The 24719-nt window shown below is 37.1% G+C and overlaps 3 protein-coding genes across 11 annotated transcripts; 2 read left to right on the plus strand and 1 right to left on the minus strand.

Annotated features, from left to right (window-relative positions):
- Positions 1–2651: 2651 nt before the first annotated feature.
- LOC147559816 (uncharacterized) lies at positions 2652–6160 on the plus strand. Of its 2 annotated transcripts, none has more exons than XM_086661763.1 (3): positions 2652–3378; positions 4719–5271; positions 5661–6160. In XM_086661763.1, exons 1-2 carry the CDS (start codon positions 2744–2746, stop codon positions 4978–4980), a joined length of 897 nt encoding a protein of 298 aa, XP_086517889.1. In that variant the 5' UTR covers positions 2652–2743; the 3' UTR covers positions 4981–5271; positions 5661–6160. The 2 variants fall into 2 exon arrangements, with proteins under 2 accessions (XP_086517889.1, XP_086517888.1); XM_086661762.1 differs by having other exon boundaries at positions 2673–3378; positions 5677–6160.
- Positions 6161–6401: 241 nt separating this feature from the next.
- On the minus strand, positions 6402–13429 carry LOC147559817 (BTB/POZ domain-containing protein). Of its 5 annotated transcripts, none has more exons than XM_086661760.1 (11): positions 13118–13429; positions 11842–11968; positions 11014–11530; positions 10779–10912; positions 10518–10683; positions 10244–10361; positions 8975–10090; positions 8730–8882; positions 7551–8113; positions 6979–7065; positions 6402–6821 (listed from the first exon to the last, which is right to left on the minus strand). In XM_086661760.1, exons 1-9 carry the CDS (start codon positions 13216–13218, stop codon positions 7669–7671), a joined length of 2877 nt encoding a protein of 958 aa, XP_086517886.1. In that variant the 5' UTR covers positions 13219–13429; the 3' UTR covers positions 6402–6821; positions 6979–7065; positions 7551–7668. The 5 variants fall into 5 exon arrangements, with proteins under 5 accessions (XP_086517886.1, XP_086517885.1, XP_086517884.1 ...); XM_086661759.1 differs by having other exon boundaries at positions 6402–6883; XM_086661758.1 differs by having other exon boundaries at positions 10244–10683.
- A 1491-nt stretch (positions 13430–14920) lies between these two features.
- On the plus strand, positions 14921–23804 carry LOC147559818 (CMP-sialic acid transporter 2-like). 4 transcript variants are annotated; one of them, XM_086661766.1, is made up of 17 exons: positions 14921–15248; positions 15341–15506; positions 16360–16521; positions 17098–17214; positions 17902–17958; positions 18835–18912; positions 19131–19175; positions 19982–20041; positions 20537–20659; positions 20984–21061; positions 21482–21551; positions 21895–22002; positions 22135–22268; positions 22393–22472; positions 22833–22881; positions 22963–23056; positions 23399–23804. In XM_086661766.1, the coding sequence occupies exons 2-16, from the start codon at positions 15501–15503 to the stop codon at positions 23011–23013; spliced, it is 1218 nt and encodes a 405-aa protein (XP_086517892.1). In that variant the 5' UTR covers positions 14921–15248; positions 15341–15500; the 3' UTR covers positions 23014–23056; positions 23399–23804. The 4 variants fall into 4 exon arrangements, with proteins under 4 accessions (XP_086517892.1, XP_086517891.1, XP_086517890.1 ...); XM_086661765.1 differs by having other exon boundaries at positions 14927–15248; positions 15413–15506; positions 16321–16521; XM_086661764.1 differs by having other exon boundaries at positions 14929–15248; positions 16321–16521.
- The last annotated feature ends 915 nt before the right edge of the window (positions 23805–24719 follow it).

Raw genomic sequence — 24719 nt, forward strand, 5'->3', positions numbered from 1 at the left:
GAGCACAGCCATAGTAGATGAAGAAATACAGGAATGAATCAGCTTGATCCAATGGTTATCATAACCAAGATTTATCATGATGTCTTCAAGATAGTTCCATTCTACCCGATCGAAGGCTTTAGACATATCAAGCTTTAAGCCAAAGAAACCTTTCGAGCCGCGCTTATTATTGAAGGAGTGGGCTATTTCCTGGCTCATGATTATGTTGTCCGTGATTTGACGACTCGGAACATAAGCAGCTTGAAAGGGGGAGATGATGTCTGGCAGAGTAATTTTCAAGCGGTTAGCCAGAATTTTGGTGATTATTTTATACGTGGTGTTGAGCAGGCTAATAGGTCTGAAATCTGAAGTGGATTGTGGGGATTTGGTTTTGGGAATGAGACAGATGTGAGTGTGGTTGGTGGAGGGCGGAAGAAAGGAAGACTGAAAAAAGGATTTAACCAACTGGACAACATCTTCTTTCACCGTGTCCCAGTTGGATTGGTAGAAGAATGGGGGGTAGCCGTCCGGCCCGGGAGCCGCCTCGGGTTTAAGGGAGAAAGTAGCCTTCCGAATTTCATCGTCATTCGGAGCCGCAACTAGGATTGAATTCTGTGAAGCAGAGATTTGGGCAGTGAACAAGAGTTTAATAGTGCTTGGGGAGGCTTGGGAGGTGTAGGTGGAGATTTTCCCAAGGTTGAAGGTGAAGATGTTATAAATCTCTTGGGTATCAGAGCACCACGAGTTGTCCTCTCTTTTTATGGAAGTGATGTTGTTTTTGCGGTTTCTGGTGATGGCTTTGGCATGGAAGAATTTAGTGTTTCTGTCTCCCAGCTGGACATGAGCCACTCTGGACTTTTCCTTCCAGATGCTTTCTTGAAAATTGTACACCTCTTCCAGCTGGGACATCAGATGTTGGAGAGTTTCATGGTTATGCGTGGACTGAATTAGTGAGGTAAGGATTTTGATTTTTTGCTCGACATGACCAAAGACCCTTTTATTCCACTGAGACAACTTAATGGCTAGGTGATTGAGTTTTTGTTGGATAAGGTAATGGTTCTCACTCCAGTTTTCACGAATAAAGCTTTTGCAATCTGGGTGGGACATCCAGGTTCTGATGAATTTGAAAGGTTTTCTGCTCACAGAAGAAGGGGGGTTGGTGGAGAGTAAAATTGGCAGATGGTCCGATCCCACCCCGTGAAGGTGTTTAATGTTGGAGTGAGGAAAGGAGGAGAGCCACGGCAAGTTAGCAAGAGCTCGGTCAAGACGCTCTTGAATCAGATTGCCATGAAATTGACGGTTGGTCCAGGTGTAGGGGGATCCACTGAAGCCTAAGTCATGAAGACCGAGCTCATGGATAATAGATGAGATTTGCTTGGCCTTAGTAGAAAGAGGTTTGGGAGGGCCACTTTTCTCTGACGGATGCATGATGGTGTTGAGGTCTCCGATAACTAGCCACGGGGTAGGGGATATAGGGGAACAGTTCTGAAGAGTCTCCCAAGGCCTAAGTTTATCTTTGTTATAAGGGCACCCATAAAAGCAAGTTATCAGTACTTCATCCGATGACTCATTCAGATTCAAGGACGCGTGGATAATGTTCTGGGAGGCATGGAGTACAGTGAGGTCAATGTTCGGGTTCCAAAAAAGGGCCAGACCACCACATTTGTTGATTGGTTCCACCGTGAACTTCTTGTAACTTTTATGGAGATTGAGAAGTCTATCTATATTCATGTTCATACATTTCGTCTCAGAGAGAAAGACCAGGTCTGGGGAGTGTTCTTTGATCATAGTCCAGAGATGTTTTCTGTTAAGAAAGTTGCCACAACCTCTAACGTTCCAGGACAGAAAAGAGAATGGGTCTGTGTGAGTGGGGTTAATAGAATTATGGGTGGGTTCAGACCTATGATTAGTGGGGTGAAGAATCATAGTGTCAGGCCTAGGGGGGTCCATACAGATAGGACGGAGGAGAAACAATGCCAAGAACAAAATAAAACCGAGAAACCGAAGTACTACTATTAATCAAACAGAAACACAAGGCCCGCCCCTAAACAGAGGCGCCTACAAGACAACAATCACAAGACCCTGACTAAACTTGAGGCACCCCCACTGTATAGAGGCACCTCCAAGAACAGACTAGCCTCCGGTACACTATGCAAGAGAAACCAAAAGGTGGGGACCAAGCCACCACACTATCAATCCGAGGGGAACTTTCTCTTGCAGATGAACCAGAACAAGAAACAAGACAAAAAACCCAACTAAAAAACACACAAGAAAAAACAGAAAAACAAACAGACGAAGTAGACTAGGCAGGTGGTCTAGAGGCACCCTCCTCTCCTTGAGCAGTGATGATGTCAAGGCTTTGGTACAGAACATTGGACTCCTCAAGCAAATGATTGGCTTCTTCCTCTGTTATCAAGCGAGCACGAAGTGGAGGGGAGTGGGGGGATTCATCAGATGAACTAATCGACAAGTGGGAGGAGCTGGTACGCACTCTCTTGCCTGTGGTTGTAACCCTTAGGCTAATATGGTTATGGGCCTGAACTGGCGAAGGTGGTGGAGCCCTAATGACTGGTTCTTCCGGAATGAAGTTCTGGGGATCTTCCTCAATATCTTTCATCGGTTCGTAGCTTGAGTCGTCATCATCATCCGAATGCAGAATAGGAGCCACATCAGGACAGTGGCCAAGAGGGTGCTCCATAATCCTACAGGTTTGGCAAATATTGAGGAAGTTGAGTCTCTCTTTCTCTCACTTCCTTTGGAGACAATGAGTTGTATTATAAACAAGCATAATTCCTTCCCAACCAAAAAGGATATTCACCACCATCAACAACCCCTAATTTCCAATCACAAAAACCCTAGCACAAGCAGTGACATTGATAATCGAAACCCTAACCCTAACAATCTTGTCAACCGAGTAATGGAATCCGTTTCAGTTTCTGCAAAAGACCCACTCATCATTGATGGAGCCGATCAAGACTCAATGCTTCAAAAATCTAAGTTTTTAACCCGAGAGGAAGTTCTCCGACGCCGTCTTCGTCGTATTAGACAGGTGAAAAAGCTTTATAGGGATCATTACTGGGGTTTAATGGAGGAACTTAGGGTTAAATACAGAGATTATTATTGGGAATATGGTAAAAGTCCGTATGAAGAAGAGAGAGAAAATGTTGATGTTCCTCCTCCTACTACTGAGGTTGTAGAAGGAAGTGGAGAAAATCATAACAACAATAAACAATTAGGGTTAGGAAATGGGGAAAATGGTAATAACGATGGAAAGTACAAAAAGTGTGGGTTTTTAGGTTGTAAAACTAAGGCAATGGCGCTTACTAGTTATTGTTATCAACATATTCTTTCGGATTCAAAGCAAACCCTTTACAAGCCTTGCAACTATGTCACTAAAAGGTTTGATTTTTATTCCTATTTGTTCATCTATTTGATGTTATTTGGCTGATTATTATGTCTATTAGACTGTGTTGTTAATAAGAAGCAAACCCTTTGTAGAACTTGCAACTATCTTTGAAAAAGTTAGCTTTTGATTATTGTTTATGTGGTTCTTGTCTAGGTTTTTCTCAATTTTTGGGTATCTGATGATATATGTGTATTTGGATTCTAATTTTAGTGTTTTATGGGATACCCACGTATTTGAACTTCGAATCTTGTTTATTTGATTGTTTTGTTGTTCTCCGTGTTTTTCTATGATTGATGAGGATTAGTTTCCTATTTGTGTTGGTGTTTTCTAGTTGCATTTGATACTTAGTATTCAATTATTATTCACTCAAGTCATACGGTGTACTTTTTTCTTATTATGCGATGATATAGAAATTATGCCTATTAATACTCTTATACTAGTGTTTAAATCAACTAATTAAGACTCTTACTTAATTCAATCACTAATTACAAGTGATCGGTGCGATTTTTATAAGCTGTTAGTCAGAAAACAATAACGGTTGAAAATTGTACGTGAATGGATGTAAGAAAGGAAGAAAGAAAAGAAAATGGTTTTAAACCTTAGTGAAATAGATGCATGAGAGTAACCTATATACTGAGCTAACAATCAGCTTAGGGCAAAGGATAGCAATAAGATTTCCACATCTCTTTGGACATCATTCTGTAGTTAATTTTATTTCTAATGAAACTTCGATGGTACCAACTACCGAATATTAGGACCATTCGGGTAACTTATGACAGTTCCCTCGGTATCTAGAAAATCTTTATCACTGATGGCTTTCCGGGCTTTATACTCCGACAACGTGGCATTACTTATTAAGTTAACTACGTAACAGTGTACAATCCTCGACAGTTGTTTTACAGTGTTGTTTTAGTCTCCACGTGCTTGTTTTCCTTCTCTGTCTTTGGCCACGTATGAAGTCTACTTGCAACGGTAGAAAGCACCCGACTATTTGTCCAAAGTTGTCGAATCTTCTCTGACAGTATCCTCTTTTGACGTATAGTTATAGTAAATTCCTCGTAATCATGTATCTTCTCAATTAGTGACACGTATCCAAGTTTTTTGGCTCTGATATTCATTTTAGTTGTCATTACTAGAGTCAACTAAAGATGGCCTGTCTCAGCATTGATTATTTAGTTCCACTGCTTTCCTCTCGTATGTTTTCTTCTTCTTATATTTTTTTTTTTGAGAATCATATGTTTTCGTATTAAAATTCCTCGTTAGTGAGATTGTTTATATATTTGTCTCTCTCTCTCTCTCTGTACTTACAATGTGAATGGTTATTTTTCTCCAGTGCAAATACCGTTACTGTACACTGTGGAAAGCCTATTCTGAGATCAAATGCATATTCCCTCTGTAGCGTTCACCTTCCAAAAGCTGAAAGACATGTCACTCAGGCTCTCAGAAAGGCAGGTCTTAACATCACGTCAACAAGTAAACTTGCACCCAAGTTTCATCTCATTGTTGCAGAATCTGTCCGCCAAATAAATGCTAAAAGAAGAGAGAGAAAGGTTGCAATTGGGAAACCTTTGGTTAAGGAAGAAACCGTTGCTTGAGCTATTTGACTTCTCATTGTAAAATCCCCTTTCTAGTTTCTGACTTCTACCTAAATGCATTTGTTAAGATATTAATGGAATAACCGAATAACTGCACTCATGAAGGAATAATCAACACTTCAATTTCCCTGAGTCTTGACTTGGAAGTGTGGAGTGGTCTCTACCAAGTGAACTCGTTCCAAGATATGTTTGTAAGAATTAAGAATCTTTTTAATTGACGAAGAGTGGGGGGAAATAAAGCATCAAAGGATTGGTGGCTCACTTTTCGAACGATGTTTCCTGCCGTCTAAGGTATTTCTTGACCTCCATTACTATTTTTTGCACTGAAAATGGGGATTGATTTGAATATAACAACTTCTCGTGTGATTATTTCCAAAGTAGTCTATGGTTTGCATGCCATTTACATGAATTTATTTCTATCGACGTAAAAGGAAAAGCATATCAAACACAAGATACGATCGAAAAAACGAAGGTTGGAAAACCAAAACAAATGACGGCAAGAACTTTACTCTAGGTGCAATATGAAAAAAAAGAAAAAAAAAATCTTATCTACCGATATCGGATATCGTGAAATAGTTAAAATTTGATATGCTTCCAAACTGCATGACTGTATGTAGTCTCTTTTAGATTACATTATCTGATATGAGCGCCTCTTTTAACTTCACAAAATCTCATTTCAGGTTTCTCATTTTCCAGGTAGCTTAAATAAGGGAAGAAAGCGAAATCACCATCTTTCTGTCGATTTGGTTGCAAGTTGAGGCTTCTTACATGAATGTGTATTGGTGGAATGGTTACTCGAGATGAAATTGTTGCATGCTTTTCTCGTCCTTCTGGGAGCTCGGATCTTTAACAGTGACAGAGACTATAACCGAGGTCGGGGATGTCTGTGGCATTTTACATATTCATACAAAAGGAGGACAGGAAAACTAGTGAAAAGAGGGAGAGGGATTTTTTGAGCAACTGTGTACAAGATTTGATTCTTTTGAAAGGATCCAAAAATTTAAAGAAGGATTTCTTTCTTTTTCTGTTTTTTCTTTCATCACAGGAAGGAATTATGCCATCATATGAGCCCATATAGTTCTTCGAATGTCCATAACTTTTCTCGGGGGAATTTCTTTCAATAGGGGTGCCCCTGTTTTTGCAGAAAGCGCCCTCGACTCCTATCAATCTTGGTTCATCATTTGTGGTTTTTCCTTTAATTATGAGTCAACTTTTTTGACGTTTTCTCTATTTGCTTATTTGACAAAGAAATTATGATTTATCATATACTCTTAATCATGTGTCAAGAAAATCCGTAGAAAAAAACGGATCTATATGGACAAAGATCAACCAAATTATGTTATCTCGAGATGATATCAAGCAAGGAGAAAACTAACATGTAATAACTGTAAGAATCTAGTTCACTACATAACAGAGGCATATTGTTTTAATGTGTTATTTTTATTTTCTCTCAACTGCACCAACCCTAATACAAGACATAAAAGTTGCTCATACTTCCAAATCTTTTCTTTAAACCCTGATTACACCGTGTGACTAGTTCTCATGAAAAAAAACTTCTAAACCAGTTGGATTTTGATCTTCCACTTAGACAACAACAACAACAACGTTCCTAACATTCTTTTTCGAAAAGGAGTCTCTAACTTTGTAAATATTCACATCCAAAAATACCTCTAGAAATTGGACCCCATGCTTAAGTATGGAATGCATTTTCTGGATCGAACCCCAGGCCTACGGGCTCTTCTGGCTTGTTCTCTGAGAATAACCGTCAGTCACATTTCACATAAGCATCTTTCTGGCTACCATAATTGCTGGTTCAGATACTTCAAACACCGCTGCTGTAACTTAGAAGTACAATTTCAACGTGATACTCGTCAGCTTAAGCAAAATGGATCTCTTACTACATCTAAAGATAAACAAAAGAAAAGGAGAATTATTTCATCAGCAAAATACTCCAAGATAACCTTGAGCAATTTCTGTACACGAACGAGTAAAACTTACTTGTTACTACACTGGCCACGTAAATGGTTGATCCCATTGACAGCTTGATTTGATCACATTTACCTTTGGATCTTCTGCTAATTGTTCCTGCAGAAATAAGTACCAACAGAAGAATTTATAGTTTGTAATATATACTGTAGTTCTAATCGTTGTAGTGTTGTACGATTTGGAGGTGGATCTACCACCAAAACGCTACTGCTATTCAAGAAGGATACACTATGATCTATACTCACCTAGATACTACACATCAAAAGGATTTAGAATTTAGTTAACTTAGGTTCTGTTTGATAGCATTAATTTCCATGGAAATGGTCCAGTCTAAAAGAAATATGCTACTCTCTGCTGTTTGTTTGATTGCAAGTGTATTTCCATGAAAGTGTCCCCTATTTACATAAAACTACAACAAAAAAATGTGGTTTTAATACACGTTTGTGGAATAAACTTCTCTGCGTACCCCAAGGAATGACTTCCACATAAATGGATGAAATGAACACATGTCCATTGCTATCAATCACAACACTAGGTTTATAACGAACCAATAAGATAATGTTACTAACTCTATTTCAACTAACCTCGTTTTAAGGAGTATCAATGCTTGGCAGAGTTATCGTGAATTAGGCATTTCTTGATTCATTTCAGAACACAACTAAATGAGTGGAAGGAAAGTGGTAGATCTGGTATCGGGCCCTGTCACTGACTAGAAGTAGTTCCTTGTTGAGTAAGTTGAACGTAAGCCACCCTTACCATATCGACCAGCTCATCATTTAGAGACTCTAGAGCTCCTGAATCTCGCATGTGAGGATACATAGGTGCTAAATAATTTGCAGCAATATCGACTATCTCCCACTGAGAGAAGTTAGCGGCGAACTGCATAATATCCATACACAAATGTCTACTAGAGTTTAGGTAAGATACTACCACTTTTAAGGCATCTTCTCGAACATCCTCCAAAAACCAGAATTCAGCAAGTGAACAGAGCTCGACATACGGATTCAACTCATTTAGCTGCTGTTTCATATCCATATTATCCCATAAACATCCAGAACTGGGTTTTGGCAACTCATCTGAATAGAACCAATTGATTAACTTCGTCAATGCTTCCCAACCAACGGACACCTTTATAATGTGAGACTGGCTGCGAGCAGAGGATAGCAAAGCACATAAACAAAATTGTAGTAAGACTTGAGAGGAAGGACCAAGAAGAAAATACAGGCCAATGAATTAAGTTTTATTTTATTACAAAAAACTGACTAAAGTTTTAGTATAGTAAATGTATTCACCACGTGACCTGAACCAAACAGGAAATTGATTTTTTTTTTAATCGTGGACGTAATTTCTGACATACTAATTGACACAGGTCATCGGGTCGCTGCTTTTATTGTTTTCGAGATATGAAGATGTGCATCCCCAGAAAACGTAAATAACGAATGGTTAGATCACCCTATGTCAAATAATGTGTCAGAAAACTTGTGTCTACCTCGCATTGTCCTCTTTTTATTACTCGTTGATCTCTTTAAGCTATCATCTGACGCAGTTACAGATTATGCATGGTTGAAGTATCTAGATAATAGATTACACAATTACAAATAGATACAAAAATATAAACTATAATGTCATGGACATTTGGTAGTGTCATTCAACTCATAGAGGCCTGACTGATTAGTATGTGATTGATGTATCTTGGCATTGTGTTACTAGGGAACACAATCGTACATAAATACTGAACCATTAAGTAAATTCAAGGGCTGCACCTTTCCTGCATTCCAGACTGAAACAGCGCCCTTAGATAATCGCAACTCAAACACAATATAATTTTGTGGACATGCATGTGCGGAGTCAAATTTGAGCACACATTGCAAGTGAATTGCTTCCCTGTTGTTGCTTTAGCTTCCAAAATGACATCACTACAATGACAAACAAAAAGTTATTTAAAATAACTAAAGAAAAGCCGAATTAAATATTTGTATTATGTTAATGCATGAAATGTGCCCCTTACGAAAAAGGATGTCCAACCGATCCAATAGCAGAAGTGAAGTCATAAGAAGGAATAACCATGCCCCACTTTGGTCGTTTCCTAGAAAGCAAACATGATAGCCAATCAAAATTACAGGCTTTGGCGAGGATTTTTAACTGTTTCACGAGATCATCTTCCACACCTACATATCCGAGGTAAGTAAATTCCAAAAGCTTTATCAAAGGTTTTCTATCAACACGGGAAGATAATCGAATTTCCGTCCGGAAATTTTCCCCTTGTGGGGGTAATTCTTCAGCGGGTAACAGATTTGGGCATCTGGCGATAAGAACAACACCATGAACACTAAGAGACTCGTCACTAGAAAGTCTGAGTAAGACATCTGCATGTTCTTTATCATCAAATGCTTTCCCAATTCTTTTGCCAAGCTTACTTGGATAACCATAAACACCACAAAGGCTGAGAATATATGCAGCATATCGTCTACATCCAGGACTGAATGTGTTCCAAGAAATTTCGTGGAGTCTTTTGATTAAAACTCGAATCTCAGAAGCATCCAGATCTCTGTCATCTACCAGTTGAGAATAAAAGAGATGTTCGGTATTTTTTACAGGACTAGATGGTTGCATCAACTCAGCTAGCCCCCACAGGCTTAAAAGCAAAAGAATGTCAGGGCCATCCCAATCATCTCCATCAGGCAAGCAGCAAGTTCTCTCATCAAATGTATTACGAAGATGAAGGGCGACTTTTGACCTTTGAATTTGGATTTGATTGGTTAAACACCATTCAATTAAGGTCATTAGAGTCCTTGTGCCACCACATTCGATGATCAAGCTTCGATGCTCTGGAAAACCCAAATAACATATGAAATGTATCAAGCTTGTGAGAGTTTTAGGCTTATCCCACACACAAAACGTGTACCATTCATCCGACTTCATGAAACCACGTAAGTGTTTCAAGTACTCTATGCTCGGTAATATTAATTTAGACATGATGTGCCTAGCCTGAGATGAAATGTACTCGCACGGGGAATAGATCATCAGCATAACTGCTCTAGACGCAGGTTCATACATCGATGAGTAAGAAACATCATTTTGACAAACTTGGCGTCCTTTGTCAATTGAATCCTTGAAGACCAAACTGTTAAGAAGGATTGGCATCAACCGCACAATCACACATACAAAATTAACACAACCACACAGACAAAATTAACACAATCGCTTGAAAATTCAAAATCGAACATTACCAAAGTCAACTTAAAGAGTTCAAAAAGAATTGAAGTGGATATATTACCATGCACAGGCAATGAGAATATTCAAGCAATTGAAGTTTCCTTCCTTACTAGGACTAAGCTCCTTCGTGCGGTGTGTTGAAAGCCATCCAAGAATATCCCAGATATATGGGCGTAAAGCTAAATTATAATTAGAATTAAAAGCCTCGTATGCGAAGCTTATCAGTTCTCTTGGTGACATGATAGACTGAGATTGCTTGCTTTCAAAGTTGTTATGGAGTAGACTAAGTAAAGCTCTATCAATCCCGAACTTCCAGAAATGCATATGATGGTTACCTGCCCAACGAGTTATTAAAGCCAAACGGCATGCCTCCATCAATAAAGGCACCTGATCTGAAGTGCCCTTCCCAGAAAAGTTCCTCACATCAATTGCATCGACTGTGGATTTGACAATAGGCTCACAACACAGTTTTGTCACTGCTAAAAATCCTTGTTCAAATCTCTGCAAATAAAAGAACCTTGATCTCCCAATAAAGCTAGGAAAAGAAAGGTAACAAGAAACGAGAAAAAGCCATGAGAACAAGTTTTTCTTGATACCATTAAATGTTGCGCAAGTTTAAATGCCTCTATTCGAACTGAAATAGGTTTTACGCTGCCCATGCAGCGGAGAATCACAGGTAGAACGGTTTGGCCAGCTTCAATTAGCTTCATGGCCCCATTACCACACAAAGCTGGCAGGCAAATTTAGAGATCTAAGCCAAAATGATAGCATCACAAACAAGGTTCACTGTGGAAATGGTAAGTAAAAGCATGTTTGATAAAATGCTCGTACCTAGAGCAGAATACAACTGCAAAACAGCAATTTCAACATCAGAATCAGACTTTGCAGAAGCAACTCTTAAAGCTTCCATCAGTTCACTGCTACTCCAAGCAGGGTACCTAGACGGAGGCCACTGCCACATTATTGTCTTCAGAAGAGAAGCCATCTCTTGAAAACAATCAAATGTTTTACTCCCAGACACGGAATCACGTAAGTTGCAAATTATACAGCCAATAATCTTTCTTTCTACTAATCGTTCCCACACCTCATGGTGCTTTTTGTACCTCCCAGGCTTCAACTTCAAAAGTATATGGTTCAAGGTGATGGCACACGATATAGCTACCGATGGTTGATTAAAAGATAATAACGAAGACAAAGAATCGACAAGTTTTGACAAATTATATAGAATTACTGAGTTTCCAAGAATGTCAACCAACTTCATGGTCACATTTGTTGCCATCCCCAATACCGCTTCATTTCTGGATTGAATAATTCCTTCTAATGCCACCAAAATATCAGCAATAGAGTTCTGAGGAAGTGATTTTCGCAAGTGAATATCCAATATCAGAAAGAAAAGGAAATCTAAGAAATTTCCAGATTATGATAACTTTAGATAATCAAAATTTAAGAAGGTACAATCCATAAGATAGAGCAAAACACCTTTAATTTGAGTTTTCTTTGCGGGATAATGATTCTAGGTATTTATTTTTTATACACATTAGAAAACAACTTACAATGAATCTAACTCTATCACCAGATTAGTAATACTACAGAAAACAATATATTGTTTGGTAAAGACTAGACATAATACACTTATCTCGCATAAAATGAAGGAAGTACCTCTATAATTTGTTGTCGCAACAAATCTGATGAAATGCAACCAATAAATGCAGAAATTGAGCGAACTGCAAGCCTTTGTATCTCAATATCTGTGCACTGCCATTTTCTTTCTTCCTTATCTTGAGACCTGTCATTTCAATAGTGAAGTCTAAAAGATTAATGCCATGTATTCCCTCTTTATTAACAAAAAGATCTTAAAGCAAAGAAAACTAAATTACTCGTACTGATAATGGGCTCCAAACTAAAACCCACTTAAAAAAATACTTTCTTGTTAGGTTAAATGTTATTGGGTTTGGGTATTTTTATAAGAATCATTACAGCATTACAATTGCATGACATGTGGAGTTAGGATTAGCTACATCACATCATATACTATGGATACATCATGAGGATGGAGTAAACACATAAACTGCCATGAAAGAATGCAGATGCCCTGAAAGCCATGAAAACGAACCTAACGACCATGAGAGACCCTAATACCATCAAGATTCAATAACTACCTTTAGTATACCTTTAAATTTCATGTGACAAATCAAGAGGGTAAACTATGGCCCCTGACTTGAACCCTATTTCGTCTTGAATGTTGGACAGTTAGAGGAGATGTACAACCGTTTAGCTACAAGCCATATGGAATATGACACATGTATATCAAACTCAAAAAAGAATCAAAACTTAAAAAAAATCACCCGGAAACTGTCAAGATATAATTCATAGGTTAGATAAAGAATCAATTCTATATATTAAAATTCCTGAAATTTTTTATTCATAAGTTAGATATCATTTGACACGTATAATTTCACTATCAGTTACTAAAGCATGTATACCAAACTGAAAATTGTACGAATTTCACCCAGAATCTGTCAATAAATAATCCAACTCCAATTATTAAAAATGGAATCTGATCTAATTAGGGTAAATATCATTGTATTTGTATAGTTATAATAATTATTGTATATCAATTGTTGAAGCATTGCATATCAAATTCAGAACTTTAACAAATTTCAGTGAAAATCTATCATTTACCAACACATAATCCAATTTTAATTAATAAAAATGGGTACCCATCTAAACCCTAGTCCTGAAAACTTTTTTGCTAGGTTAGATGTCATTGGATTTGTTAATTGTATATCAGTTATTGAAAACTAACATATACATATCAAATTCAAAACTTTCACAGTGAAATCCTAATTACTGGCTCAAAACTAAAACTTTAGATGTTAAATGCCATCACTAATCACATGGAAGCTGGATATTCAAAGAGAGAGAAAGTATTTACTTGATTCCAAGATTAAGAGCTTGATAAAGACGTTGATGAAGAGTGACCGTATGATTACTAAGTTTTCGATTCTTATCGCTTCCGTGTTTCGCCGACTTCATCTTCTTTATAGAACTGTGACGAAGATTTTCGTATCTAGGGTTTTTGTGTTCGTCTTCTTTTCCACAATTTAAGGTGATTGATTCAATTTAAATGAAGAAATGGATTCTTCTTCTTCGTCTTCTTTCATAGAACGCCGATTTCTTTTTTTTTTTATGACTTGATCGTAATAATTGAATGCTGTCGATTCCCCGCAGTCGACAACGCAGAAGTATTAGTACAATTATTTTTTGGGTGCGCCTATAGGGGCCTCCCGAGAGAGTTTGACAATTGACCATAGTCAATCCCCGTTACCTATAAGCGCCCTGCTCGGACTGACCAGTCCGAACTCCGATGTCTAAAACATTGCCTCAGACTTAGGCCTGTTCGAGAGGTGTCAGACTGTCCAGTCTGAGGCAATGTTTTGGGCTTCGTTCTGGTTCGAGTCCGAAACCACTGTTATAACCGACTACAAGGCCTATACTTCACTTTCACCATAAATCTTCAGATGTTTACATAAGGGTAATGAATTTCACCCTTGTGAATCGAATCTGCGACCTCTTGGATTTCAGAGTGTTGAACTATCAATGTAATCAATTATTGGAGGATCTAGAGAGGTCATGAGACTGTTGGATTGAGATTGTGGATTGAATTCCATAACTTCTTGTCGACTCCCCCTCTTTTGTGTGTCATTTGTATAACAAACCAAATATTGCAGATAACTGAGTAATGCAGACTTCATCCTCTGTTCCGCACATCCAATGGCGATGCTTCCCGAATAATCTGTCCCACAATGATCAGTAATTCTGGAATCTCCATAATAATCAACTTTCTCTTGATAATGTACTTGTAGGAATTGGATGATGTTTTCGAAGTATTGTAAAACACTACTATACCATTTCTGTTTGCTTCAGCTTTGTCTCTCTGATCTCAATCTTTTTCTCTATCAGTGGTGACTAAGAGGAATCACTTCACAAAGTCATTCACCAACTTACAAGTCGTTTAGAGAGAAAAAAATAATCTATAACAGATAATGTTAACAACAACTATGTTGATTTGGTGTAACTATCACATAATTGTTGCCGACTAATATGCCAGACTGGTGGAAGATGCATCGAGAAGAACGTAGAAATAATTTACAATCTATGTGTAAGCCCCAAAACCAAATTCTTGGTTTTATTTTGTCTAAAACATTATTGGTCTATAGTTATAGGGTAAACCCAAAATTTCAAAGACTGATTCTGGTATCTACATCGTACCAAACACAACCTAACAAACACAAATTTACACAACTAAACTGTATAACAGAAAAAAACAACATAATAAGTCGAAAAGTTCAGAAATATGTAAAAAATATACTAATATTGTCTCTCTACGGGACCAACCCATTACATTTAAGTCAATGAGGTTCCTCTAAGTCAATGAGCTCTATACAAACAAAGGGGATATTCCAAATTATGTATCATGGAGAAATAGAATTGAAGTACCAAAATAGTAGGGTTTTAATAGCAAAATCCACCAAATATTCTATTCCCTTAAAAAAGTCAATATCGGGTTTGTAACGTTTGTTGGTAACTGAAGAACCTGATTAATCATTTAATCGTATGTAACGTAACGTTACAAACGTCGGTGAAGTAGTTATATCGTTTGTAAATTTAGTAAAAAACAAGGGTATTAATGGAAACTAATTATTATTATTTTTCCTATCTCGTCTTCCTTATAAGAAAACTCCTACCAGAAATGCGACCGATATATGTATTAGTTGCCACAAATGTTGTAAAATTTAAGCAAAACTAGAGAGAGAAAGAGAAAGAAACAAAGCAAGTTAGAGAGAGAAAGAGAGAGATGTTTTGCCTATAATTTTCTTCCCCTTTAAAAACCTAACGCATCATCTTTGTGTGCCCTAGAATTCAGTTCTAGATCCGTCAAAGCTGGTCTTATTTAAACCAGATCGACGATTTTTACATTCTTCTTTTTTATACTAAAGCGCTTGAATCTGATCGGAGTTTGTTGAAATTCAGTTTACCAGCTATTTGAATCTTGTCGGATAAAGGTGAGTTGATAGTGTTTTATTTACCTGAACTAGGTCGGTGATTGATTTTTTTGAGTCTTATTGATTTGGATGTGGTTTTGTCTAAATTTCAGTTAAATCTCATCAAAGAAAGCTAAGGATTTTATTGGTTTAGGTTGAATCTGGTTCTCTGTTATCTGTTTCAGTTCGATTTGTTGATTGATTGATCGAGGTTGGTGTTTTGGTGGTGAGATCTGATATTATCGAATTTCAGTTGATCGAATTTTCATTGGAATGCTGGTACGTGATTTCTCCTTTCACAGTTTATTTGAATTTATGGCAATGAAATTACATAATTTTCATTAGTATGATCTGACGAAGCTTAATGGTTATGGTTAAGTTTAAAGGTTTTAGTTTTACGTTTGGTTTAGCTTTTGCTTGAAAATTAAAGCTTTTTTGACTATTAAAGGAATGAACTTTTGGTCGAAAATTGACCCTTTTTTATCAAGATCTAATCAGCAAATACCAAGATAGCTGTCTGGGTCTGGCTAGATACATCTAGTTCACCAGACTTCATTTTCATTTAATTCCACATCTTGTATCAGTTTAAAGCTATATTCTCCTTTCCCATTGAAAAAAATATAATTTTTCCATGCTACATATTCTTTAGGTCTTAATTTGAACATGGGGTACCCTCAGGTGTCGTTGTTAGTGCTTTTCTTTGTTTATTCAGTCATTCATCTCGGAATTATATACGTCAAGGTAGGGTACTGTTTCTGTGCGACATGTTCCGACTTCGTTTTCTACTTCAAAATGGCAAGACATAATTTTCTTAAAAAAACGGCTGTAGGCATCTGGAATGTGTGTTTGTACTGGAAAGCTAAGAACTGTCAGTTGTACTTGATCCTTTTATTGTTTATGTAATAGGTCAGTGTCAAAATGTTTAACAATTCAGTAAGTGGATCACAGTTTGTCTTTATTCTGTTGTGTAATGGTTTTGATGCCTATAATATATATCTTTTGTGTGTTGTTGTCAATATATTTTCAGAATTTGATGATTTTCCGTTCTGATTCTTGCATTTCCCCCTGGACATTTTTGTTGCTGTATACACAGTTCCATTCTTCTTAATACATTGTTGTTGCGGCGATGAAGGAAGGGATGGTAGAATGCAGTGTCTGCCGTTCCAAATTGTTGTCGCCGACTACCAAGACCGTGTCAAGGGCGTATGACAGGCACAGGAGCAAGATATCTTCAAAGACACGTGCCCTCAATGTCCTATTGGTTGTGGGAGATTGTATGCTGGTCGGTTTGCAGGTGGGAGGACCTTGTTTGATCTTTTTTGACTATTTCATTTTTCTGGTTGATGGATGGTAGCTATAGTGTCCCATGATATTATCTTATGGGTTTTAAAGTACTATCACATTTTCTACCCAAAACGAGTTCTCTTGGATGTTTCATGGTCGTGGTAATCCAGTATGCTCAGCTCAATGTAATTTCACATATGTGCTTGCTTAGTTATACTTGTCAAAATGTAGTCTCTTGCTTAAGCCAATGAATGAAATTTCGGTTTCGGTAGGCATGGAAATGGAAATGATTCGGTCATTTCGGCCGAAATTTCGAAGTGTAAGTCCTCGATCAGGCATGTTAAGAAAAAGTAATTATATTTCGGTTTCGGTGGAAATTTCGGTAGGCATGGAAATAGAAATATTTTGGTCTAAATATTGAAATTTAATTCCTTGGGTTAAGCTAGACTGAATTATAGTTGTATCAAAGAAACATCGGTTGGTTCTAAAACTTATGTGTACCATATCTACATAGCTCGTAATTTTCTACTTATGGAATGTATATAAGCCTGCATATTAACTATTTGACATTACTTTACCTTTCCAGCCTATATTGGTTTTTATGTCCAAGGTGGATGGGAAGTTCAAGTTTAGTCCAGTTAGTGTGAACTTCTTGACCGAGGCTGCAAAGGTCCTCTTTGCGATCGTTATGCTCCTGTTTCAGGTAATTGTATTTGTTATTTCTTCATTCTTAACTTAGAAATGAATCTCTTGGTTTCTTATTTGTATCTATTTGTAGTCTGTGGTTTATGTTTCCAAGCTTAAATGAAAGAGGAATATCATATCTGCTGCAGGAGCAACGTCTTTAGAATGAGTTCTGTTATGCTTTATTTTAAGAGAATGTGTAAAACTTAAGAAGAGTTGGGTCTCATTTTACCTCTACATTCTAGTAAAATTTAAGAAGGGTTGTGTTTTACCGAATGGTATTTCTCGCTACTGAGGACTTTTGGGCACGACAATATCAATATTGGATGGTAAACGATTACTGCTGCATGGTAAGCTTTGATAACAGAATTCTGAGAACCGATTGCACCAAAGGCCTTATCTCAAATCTCAATAGAATGGATTTAGTCATAAGGCTTTTTCATAGGCATAAACGCATAATACCTCCAATGCTCAATTTCTCGAGCTTACGTTGCATTGCCTTGAAATTCTTCTTAATGGGTTAAACCTTTAATACCTGCTGAAAATGAATATGATTGAAAATGAGAGTGATGGCTTTGCGTTATGGCTCATCACATGATCGACTACTCTGATATTATGCATGCTTAGCAGATATTTGAGGGCCACCCTTCTTTTCATATTTTCCAGAAACACTAGGACTAATTTGTCTATGCTTCTGATTATGCAGTCTAGACGCCAGAAGGTTGGGGAGAAACCTATACTATCGGTTTCCACGTTTATGCAGGTAAACCCTAAGCATTTCTGTATGACTGAAAAACATATGCTTTTGGGTCATTTGATTTTATCATTTGGAGTTTGCATAATGTTGATTGTTGACATCCAGTCATGGTTGAGTTTTTTTTCTGTGTTAAGCGAAAGAATATCTTTAAGACATCACTCTTCTGCAATAAATTATGAAACATCAACGAGTTTGGCTTCGTTATCATAGGAATGCACTGAGAAGCCACAATAGTTTTCTTAGTCATTTCTAGAGCACTGCGATATGCTGTTCAGCTTGTGAGGCCTTAGGTTCTTGCACCACTGTCTATCCTGCAAGAAAAAATTTATCCTCCAATTTCAACAAAAATAAACTAGAAAAACCCTTTCTAACTTATGAAGCGTCACTGTTATTCTTTGTTATGTTTCGAAAATATAATTGTCTGACATCAAACTACTAATGGAGGATGTTTTCTACAGGGCTATTATTGTTTTCTGCATTATCAAACAGTAACAATACAGAATCCTCCTAATGGACTTTTCTGTATGTTTCTACTTTCTCCTCCAGTTGCGATTAGGTATAGTCAAATATTAGGTTAAATCAGAGGTCGAGCTTGCATTTCCTGTCCTACTACTGATCTACAGTTGCAACGTTATCGGGCCATGACCAAAAACTCCTCAACCCGTGTGGAATCCATAATTTGTTCGATTGATGCTTTCTTTATCTTATTTCTTCTCTTATACGCTCATCATAGACTCTCCTTTTTTTATACTTTTTTTTATATTATATTCTTAATGTATAAAATTTTCCCAGTGCAGTTCCGTTCCGAATGCCTTGTTACATAAGTCACCAAGGTTACACCTTTGTGCTTTTTTTTCTGATGCTGTGTTTGTTTACATGCAGGCAGCTCGTAATAATGTCCTTCTCGCTGTCCCCGCTCTTCTCTACGCCATCAATAACTATTTGAAGTTCACTATGCAGGTATACATCTTGCTGTACGGCACGTAAGAACGTTTGCGTCTTACATGTCACTCTTGTAGTGAATTAGAATGTATTTTAAGTGATTCAACTTTAGACGTGCTTTTTTTTTTGTGATTTTTACGTTGTAACTTTTCAATTAATCCGCTATTTTGAACTTAGAATGGTACAATTGGTCTTTTGGCACACATGGCTTAATACTATTTGTACCTACATTGCAGCTTTATTTCAATCCTGCAACTGTTAAGATGTTGAGTAACCTAAAGGTACGTTTTCCTCCGTACTTTTGTTTGTATGTTAATGCAATAGACTTGCTATAGTACAATTTTGTTGAGTATAACCGAGGAGTTTCTGGAGTCCTGGTTTGCTGGAAGCTTTAATTCGTGTAGCGTTGACAAAATAGATTTTGAAAATAAATCTTGCATATCAAGTTTGGCTTCTGACTCCATTTTCAATTAAATGGTCACCAACATTTAGTTATGCTTTGGGGTAATGAAATCTATTTCAATAGGCTTTCGATTGAATAGATAGAATAGTGTAAGGTCTTGAATCTTGAATGAATTGAAATCGGTTGTAGTATCCCTTCAGTTTGATGCTTTAGGTCGAATTAAATCTGTTCATTTTCAGTGCCTTCTTCTTTTCTATATTTGAGTTGTTATGAAATGATTAAATCCAAGAGCGGTAGATGGCAAGGGTTTCCTGTAGTAAAAGTTTTTGTTGGAAAGTTCAATGGATTGTAAATCATTTTTTTTTAACTTCAAGGAAAATATTCGATCATCTCCCCAGATGTGATTAAAAAAAGTTAAATTAGATGGAGATTCGGTGGCCCAATCTGTTTTATTTATTTTAGTTGCTTTAGAGCTGGGGACAACTCATATATCAGAAGTTGGTTTATTTTATTTCTTGTTCTTATTAAGTTCCCTTTTTTTATTGGTATACGTGGATGTCGCTTGATCTCGTTTTTTGGTGCTTTATACAAATATTTTCCTTAAAATTTCCTATTTGTATGCCTATGTGCTGTATCAAGAATTTATGTTTGATCATTCATTGGGTAAATGGCAAAAACACGCAGGTTTTGGTAATCGCTGTTCTGTTGAAGGTAGTCATGAAACGGCGACTTTCTGTAATTCAGGTTAGTGCAAACCTCCCAGCAGTCTTCCATATATCTAATTGGGGTTCAGATTTTTCCCGTAACATAATAGAAAGTAGTTCAATTATAGCTTATCTAGACGTCATTGAGATAACTTAGACTAAATGAGATCATATTGTTCGATAAAGGGATCTGTTATCTCATATGTGTTTTGACTTGAATCAACTGTCAAATAAACTTGATCTTGCAATGGAAGGCCCACTTCCCTTCTCGGGCTTAACACATGACTATTTTCTTCCCTTTGTCTGGTTCATTATGTCTGCTGGTTTTGGCTTGTGATTAGGTATTGTTTCTTCTTGATCATCTGACTAAACTTCATCATGATCTATTAGAACCTGTGTCCTAGACTTCCTACCATGTTGTAGGACTTCAGTTCTAGATTTTTCATCGCTTCTTATTTTTGCATGTCAGGCTATGCTTATTTTGATCTGTATATCATTGACGAGTTTGAGTTTGACTTTACCTATTTTGCGGCAGTGGGAGGCTCTTGGGCTGTTGCTTATTGGAATTAGTGTGAACCAGCTACAGTCACTACCTGCTGGTGCTACTTCTTTTGATTTTCCAATTGCAACCGGTGCATATATATTTACCTTGATATTTGTAAGTAACTGTGATATATCACCTGGTTCAGGTTTCTACTTCAAATTTGATATCAATTTCTGTAAGAGTGTAATTTTCATGTGCTGGATTTTGCCGCTAGACAATTGTTTATTTCATGTCAATAATCTCTTCCCCAAGCTTCACCTGGCCATGGCCTTATCTTTTTATTTTTCAACTCAACTATCTCTTTTGTCTCTTCAATTCTACGTTAAACCATGTTTCAGATGCCTTCCGTTTATTCCTATTATTTCTCAATTTTATATATCTCGCTGTCTCCGAGAATCTCATCTAATACATAATACTTTGTGGGGCATTAATTTACAGGTGACAGTTCCGTCTATGGCATCAGTTTTCAATGAATATGCTTTGAAGAGCCAATTTGAGACAAATATTTATCTTCAGGTTATTCTTTATCACTATTTGTCATTCATTGTATTTGTCGACCACATCCATGTAAATGAGTCAGGACTTGTTGGCATACATCTTCCAGATATGTACTCTGCAAAAAGAACTAGTGGGTCAACAAAATTAGAACTGCTAAACGACAAGATTTTTTTTTCTATACCCACGATGCTTTCCGGTACTTTCAATTATTGGTTTCTCTGAGCTTAAAACTTGTTATAAGTGATCAGTACTACCCAAATGGTCTGTTGCATCACTCGTCTGGTTTATCAAATTGCTCTGCACTTTAACCATCTCAAAGTGCTTACAGTATTCACTGGAGCCAATGAGTCTGTAGAAAGACATATAGGGGGTACTTTCAACACTTTTATGGGGTTTATTTTATTTCTAACATGAGATGCCCTACTTGCTCATTTGCAGAATATATTTTTATATGGGTACGGTGCTATATTCAACTTCATCGCCATTATTGGTATCGCAATTTTCAAAGGTACGAACATAGAAAGACTAGGCTGAAATCTGAAGTTTATGCATGTTGAGTTTCGCTGGACTCTGAAGTGTCTAAGCTATCTTAAACAGGAAGACTGGGATGGCGTTACTTCTTAATGACCCTAAAAATTATACATTGAGTCAGTGGCAACCCACAGTAATAGTTCTATGCCACAGGATACTTGTTTTTGTTCCATCGTCGATATTTCTTAGTTCTTACTTAGGTTTATCTTTTTTTTTTATGGTATTGTGCTGATATAAACCATACTATAATTGAAATTAGCACTTCTTTTATTTTGTGTGAACTTCACAAAGTTAAGAAATTTGTATCTATGCATTTCCAGGGCCCGGGAGCTTTAATATCCTGGAAGGACACTCAAAAGCTACCATGCTTTTAATATTCAACAACGCAGCACAGGGGATTCTGTCATCATTCTTTTTCAAATACGCAGGTTAGGATTCTTCTATGATTTATTTCCTGGAAAAATATGCTGTGTTCATGCTAGTAGTAATTGATACTCGTACAAGAATAAGGCTTTGTACTGTTAGTCTTTCTCAACGAGGGCCTTCTTTGATGTACACAGACACAATATTGAAGAAATATTCATCAACTGTGGCTACGATTTTCACGGGCTTTGCTTCTGCTGCACTGTTTGGTCATACACTCACAATTAACTTTATGTTAGGAATCTCTATCGTGTTTATCTCAATGCATCAGGTAAGCTGTTAACTAAACCCCAGTATTTTTATACTTCAAAAACACATGGACTTTTTTTTATACATGTATTAACTATTAACGGTTTCTAATGAGTTCTGCTCTTTATACTTTGTTTTCCTTTCAGTTCTTTTCACCTCTTGCGAAAGTCAAAGATGAACCACAAAATGAAACCATGGAGATGATGGATGCCCAAAAAGGCCATAGGTATGTGTCTTTTGCTTCACAAATCACAATGTTATGTTTATTTTCGCAACTCTACTTGGGTACCAAGTTGTCAAGGTTGTAAAGATTGAAGTAAAATACAAATTCGTGAGTGCCCTTTGGTTAGCCTATGAAAAAATTATCATACTATTCTTAGTAAGCTAGCTTTCAGAAACAAATTTATTCAACTTAAGTACGAAAGCGTTCACCAAATTCTTTATCCTTGATGTATTCATTCAAAAGTAAAATTCAGTTGAATCTTCTAAAAGAATAATCACCATTCGAGTCTAAATCCCCAAAGCATTGAAGTTAATTTATATTCTAACAGTTGAGTTACTATCTTTGTTGCTTGTTTTCTATCAGGCCAAACGAGACATCGTTCATAGATATGGCAGCAGGAGCAAATGACGAAGTAAGAAGCTTTGGATTAAAATTATTTGACTCTTTTCGATGGCTTGGAACTAACAATCTTATTCTTCTCTCTTCACCCCAGGCTAGCCATCGCGTCGGACTAGATGAGCGAAAACCACTCCTCCCCATCTAAAGTTACTTTCACTTATGACACATCACCATTTTTAAGCCGTAAGGTACAAAATACTACAATCCTTTTGTACTGTACAGGAGGTAGTCGGATAAATAGGGACTTGTCTTTAGAGTCGTGTTATGAGTTTTACATCTGCCTCGTCAACTACTGAGTAGCCCAGATTGTCAACTTGGCTAAAAGACTGAGACGTTACTCTGCCTCGATTTCTACAGCGTAGTCCTGTTTACGGACTTGACAGATAATAATGGGTTTACATCTATTATTATTATTATTATTATTGTTGTTACTGTTATTACTATTATCAAATGTTAACGTTTTGTGCATGTCCACCCATTACCGAAGCCATGGTTGTCACCCTAATGAATTTTCATCCGTGTTGTTGTAGGAATTCCTGTCCTGAGATAGATTCTTTTGGCTGGCCCCAACTGTGGGAGTGTGGAGGAGGTATAGGAGATTAGACCAGTTCTTGCGAAACTGAATAAATTACATGGTATAGAGGAAATTCATTTTATTTTTCTTTTCCCGACAATTTAGTTCTTTTTTTTTTCTTTTGGAAACACGTTCAATTAATGGTGCAACGTTTTTTTCTCTTATTTTCCGACATAATAGTTGCAGAAGTAGTAGTATCTTTGTAGGTTATATTTGTTATTTTATCTTGTAGTTGTGTTTTTATTTTTATTCCAATGAACATTGTGATTATATGTTAGAGCCTTGGTGGGAAGACTCTGAAGTTTATTGTTTCTTTTTTGGAATGTTGACCGCAATAGAAATATATTCATTTCTAAGTTTCATATGTTCGTTTGATTCTTGTATTGTATGACCAAATTTTTTCTTTGTATGTTATCCATCTCGTTATTTTCTGTAATGGAAGTATTAATAGTCCTCCATCAAAGAAAGAATCTATTCGAGTCCTCTCACCAGTGGTCCGATAGCGGGTTATCACTAGGAAGCTCCTTTAAAATAGATGAAACTAGTGAGTTTTAGAGAATGGTCACAAGGTAGAACTGGCTACCTTGTTTTGACATAGCTTTAAGTACTAACCCCTATCTTCTTGTACATAGAACAGAAAATTCTAGCCACCCTGCAAACCAATATACTAGTATATAACTGCTACCTCTGGTGGAAGCTGCAGCAAGAACCACCAATTACCGCCACCAACATTACCGAAAACCACAAGCTTGAAGAGGTGGCGAGAAGGATGAAAACCAGTTTGACATTGGTTTCATATGATACTTCCAACAAACTTGGCTAATTGTGGTTTCTGAGTGGCAAGAGCTGGTCAACAACCATTAGCGAACCAAACTTATTCAAGCAGTGGGTTCACCCTTCTAAATCACGTCTCGTGTTTGAAGAACTTTGATCCCACTCTACATGCCACACCAGTTGAAGCCCAAGTCTATGCGCTCATACAACATCATGGACCAACATGTTACTTCCATCCAGACGACATTTATTTGCCTTCATACGAGTCATGGTTTTTCAGAAGGAAAATGTCTCTCTGCCGGCCACATACCTTAGCAGGGAGGCGTCATGGTTGTTTTGAATATCTGAGCTATATTGTACAAGAAAGGGGAGTCGAGGGGTTCCTCAATTGACTGTAAAAGTTCTTAGTGGCAGCTCAAATGACAGGGTATTGGATAGATTTCCAAGATATGGTAACAAGACTTTTCTCAAGTATGAGAATTTAGAGAGCGTTGAGCTTTATG

The sequence above is a fragment of the Eschscholzia californica genome, unplaced genomic scaffold, assembly GCF_041429995.1.
Source record: "Eschscholzia californica isolate CP2 unplaced genomic scaffold, dmEscCali1.0.p SCAF_2, whole genome shotgun sequence".
Lineage (NCBI taxonomy): Eukaryota > Viridiplantae > Streptophyta > Magnoliopsida > Ranunculales > Papaveraceae > Eschscholzia > Eschscholzia californica.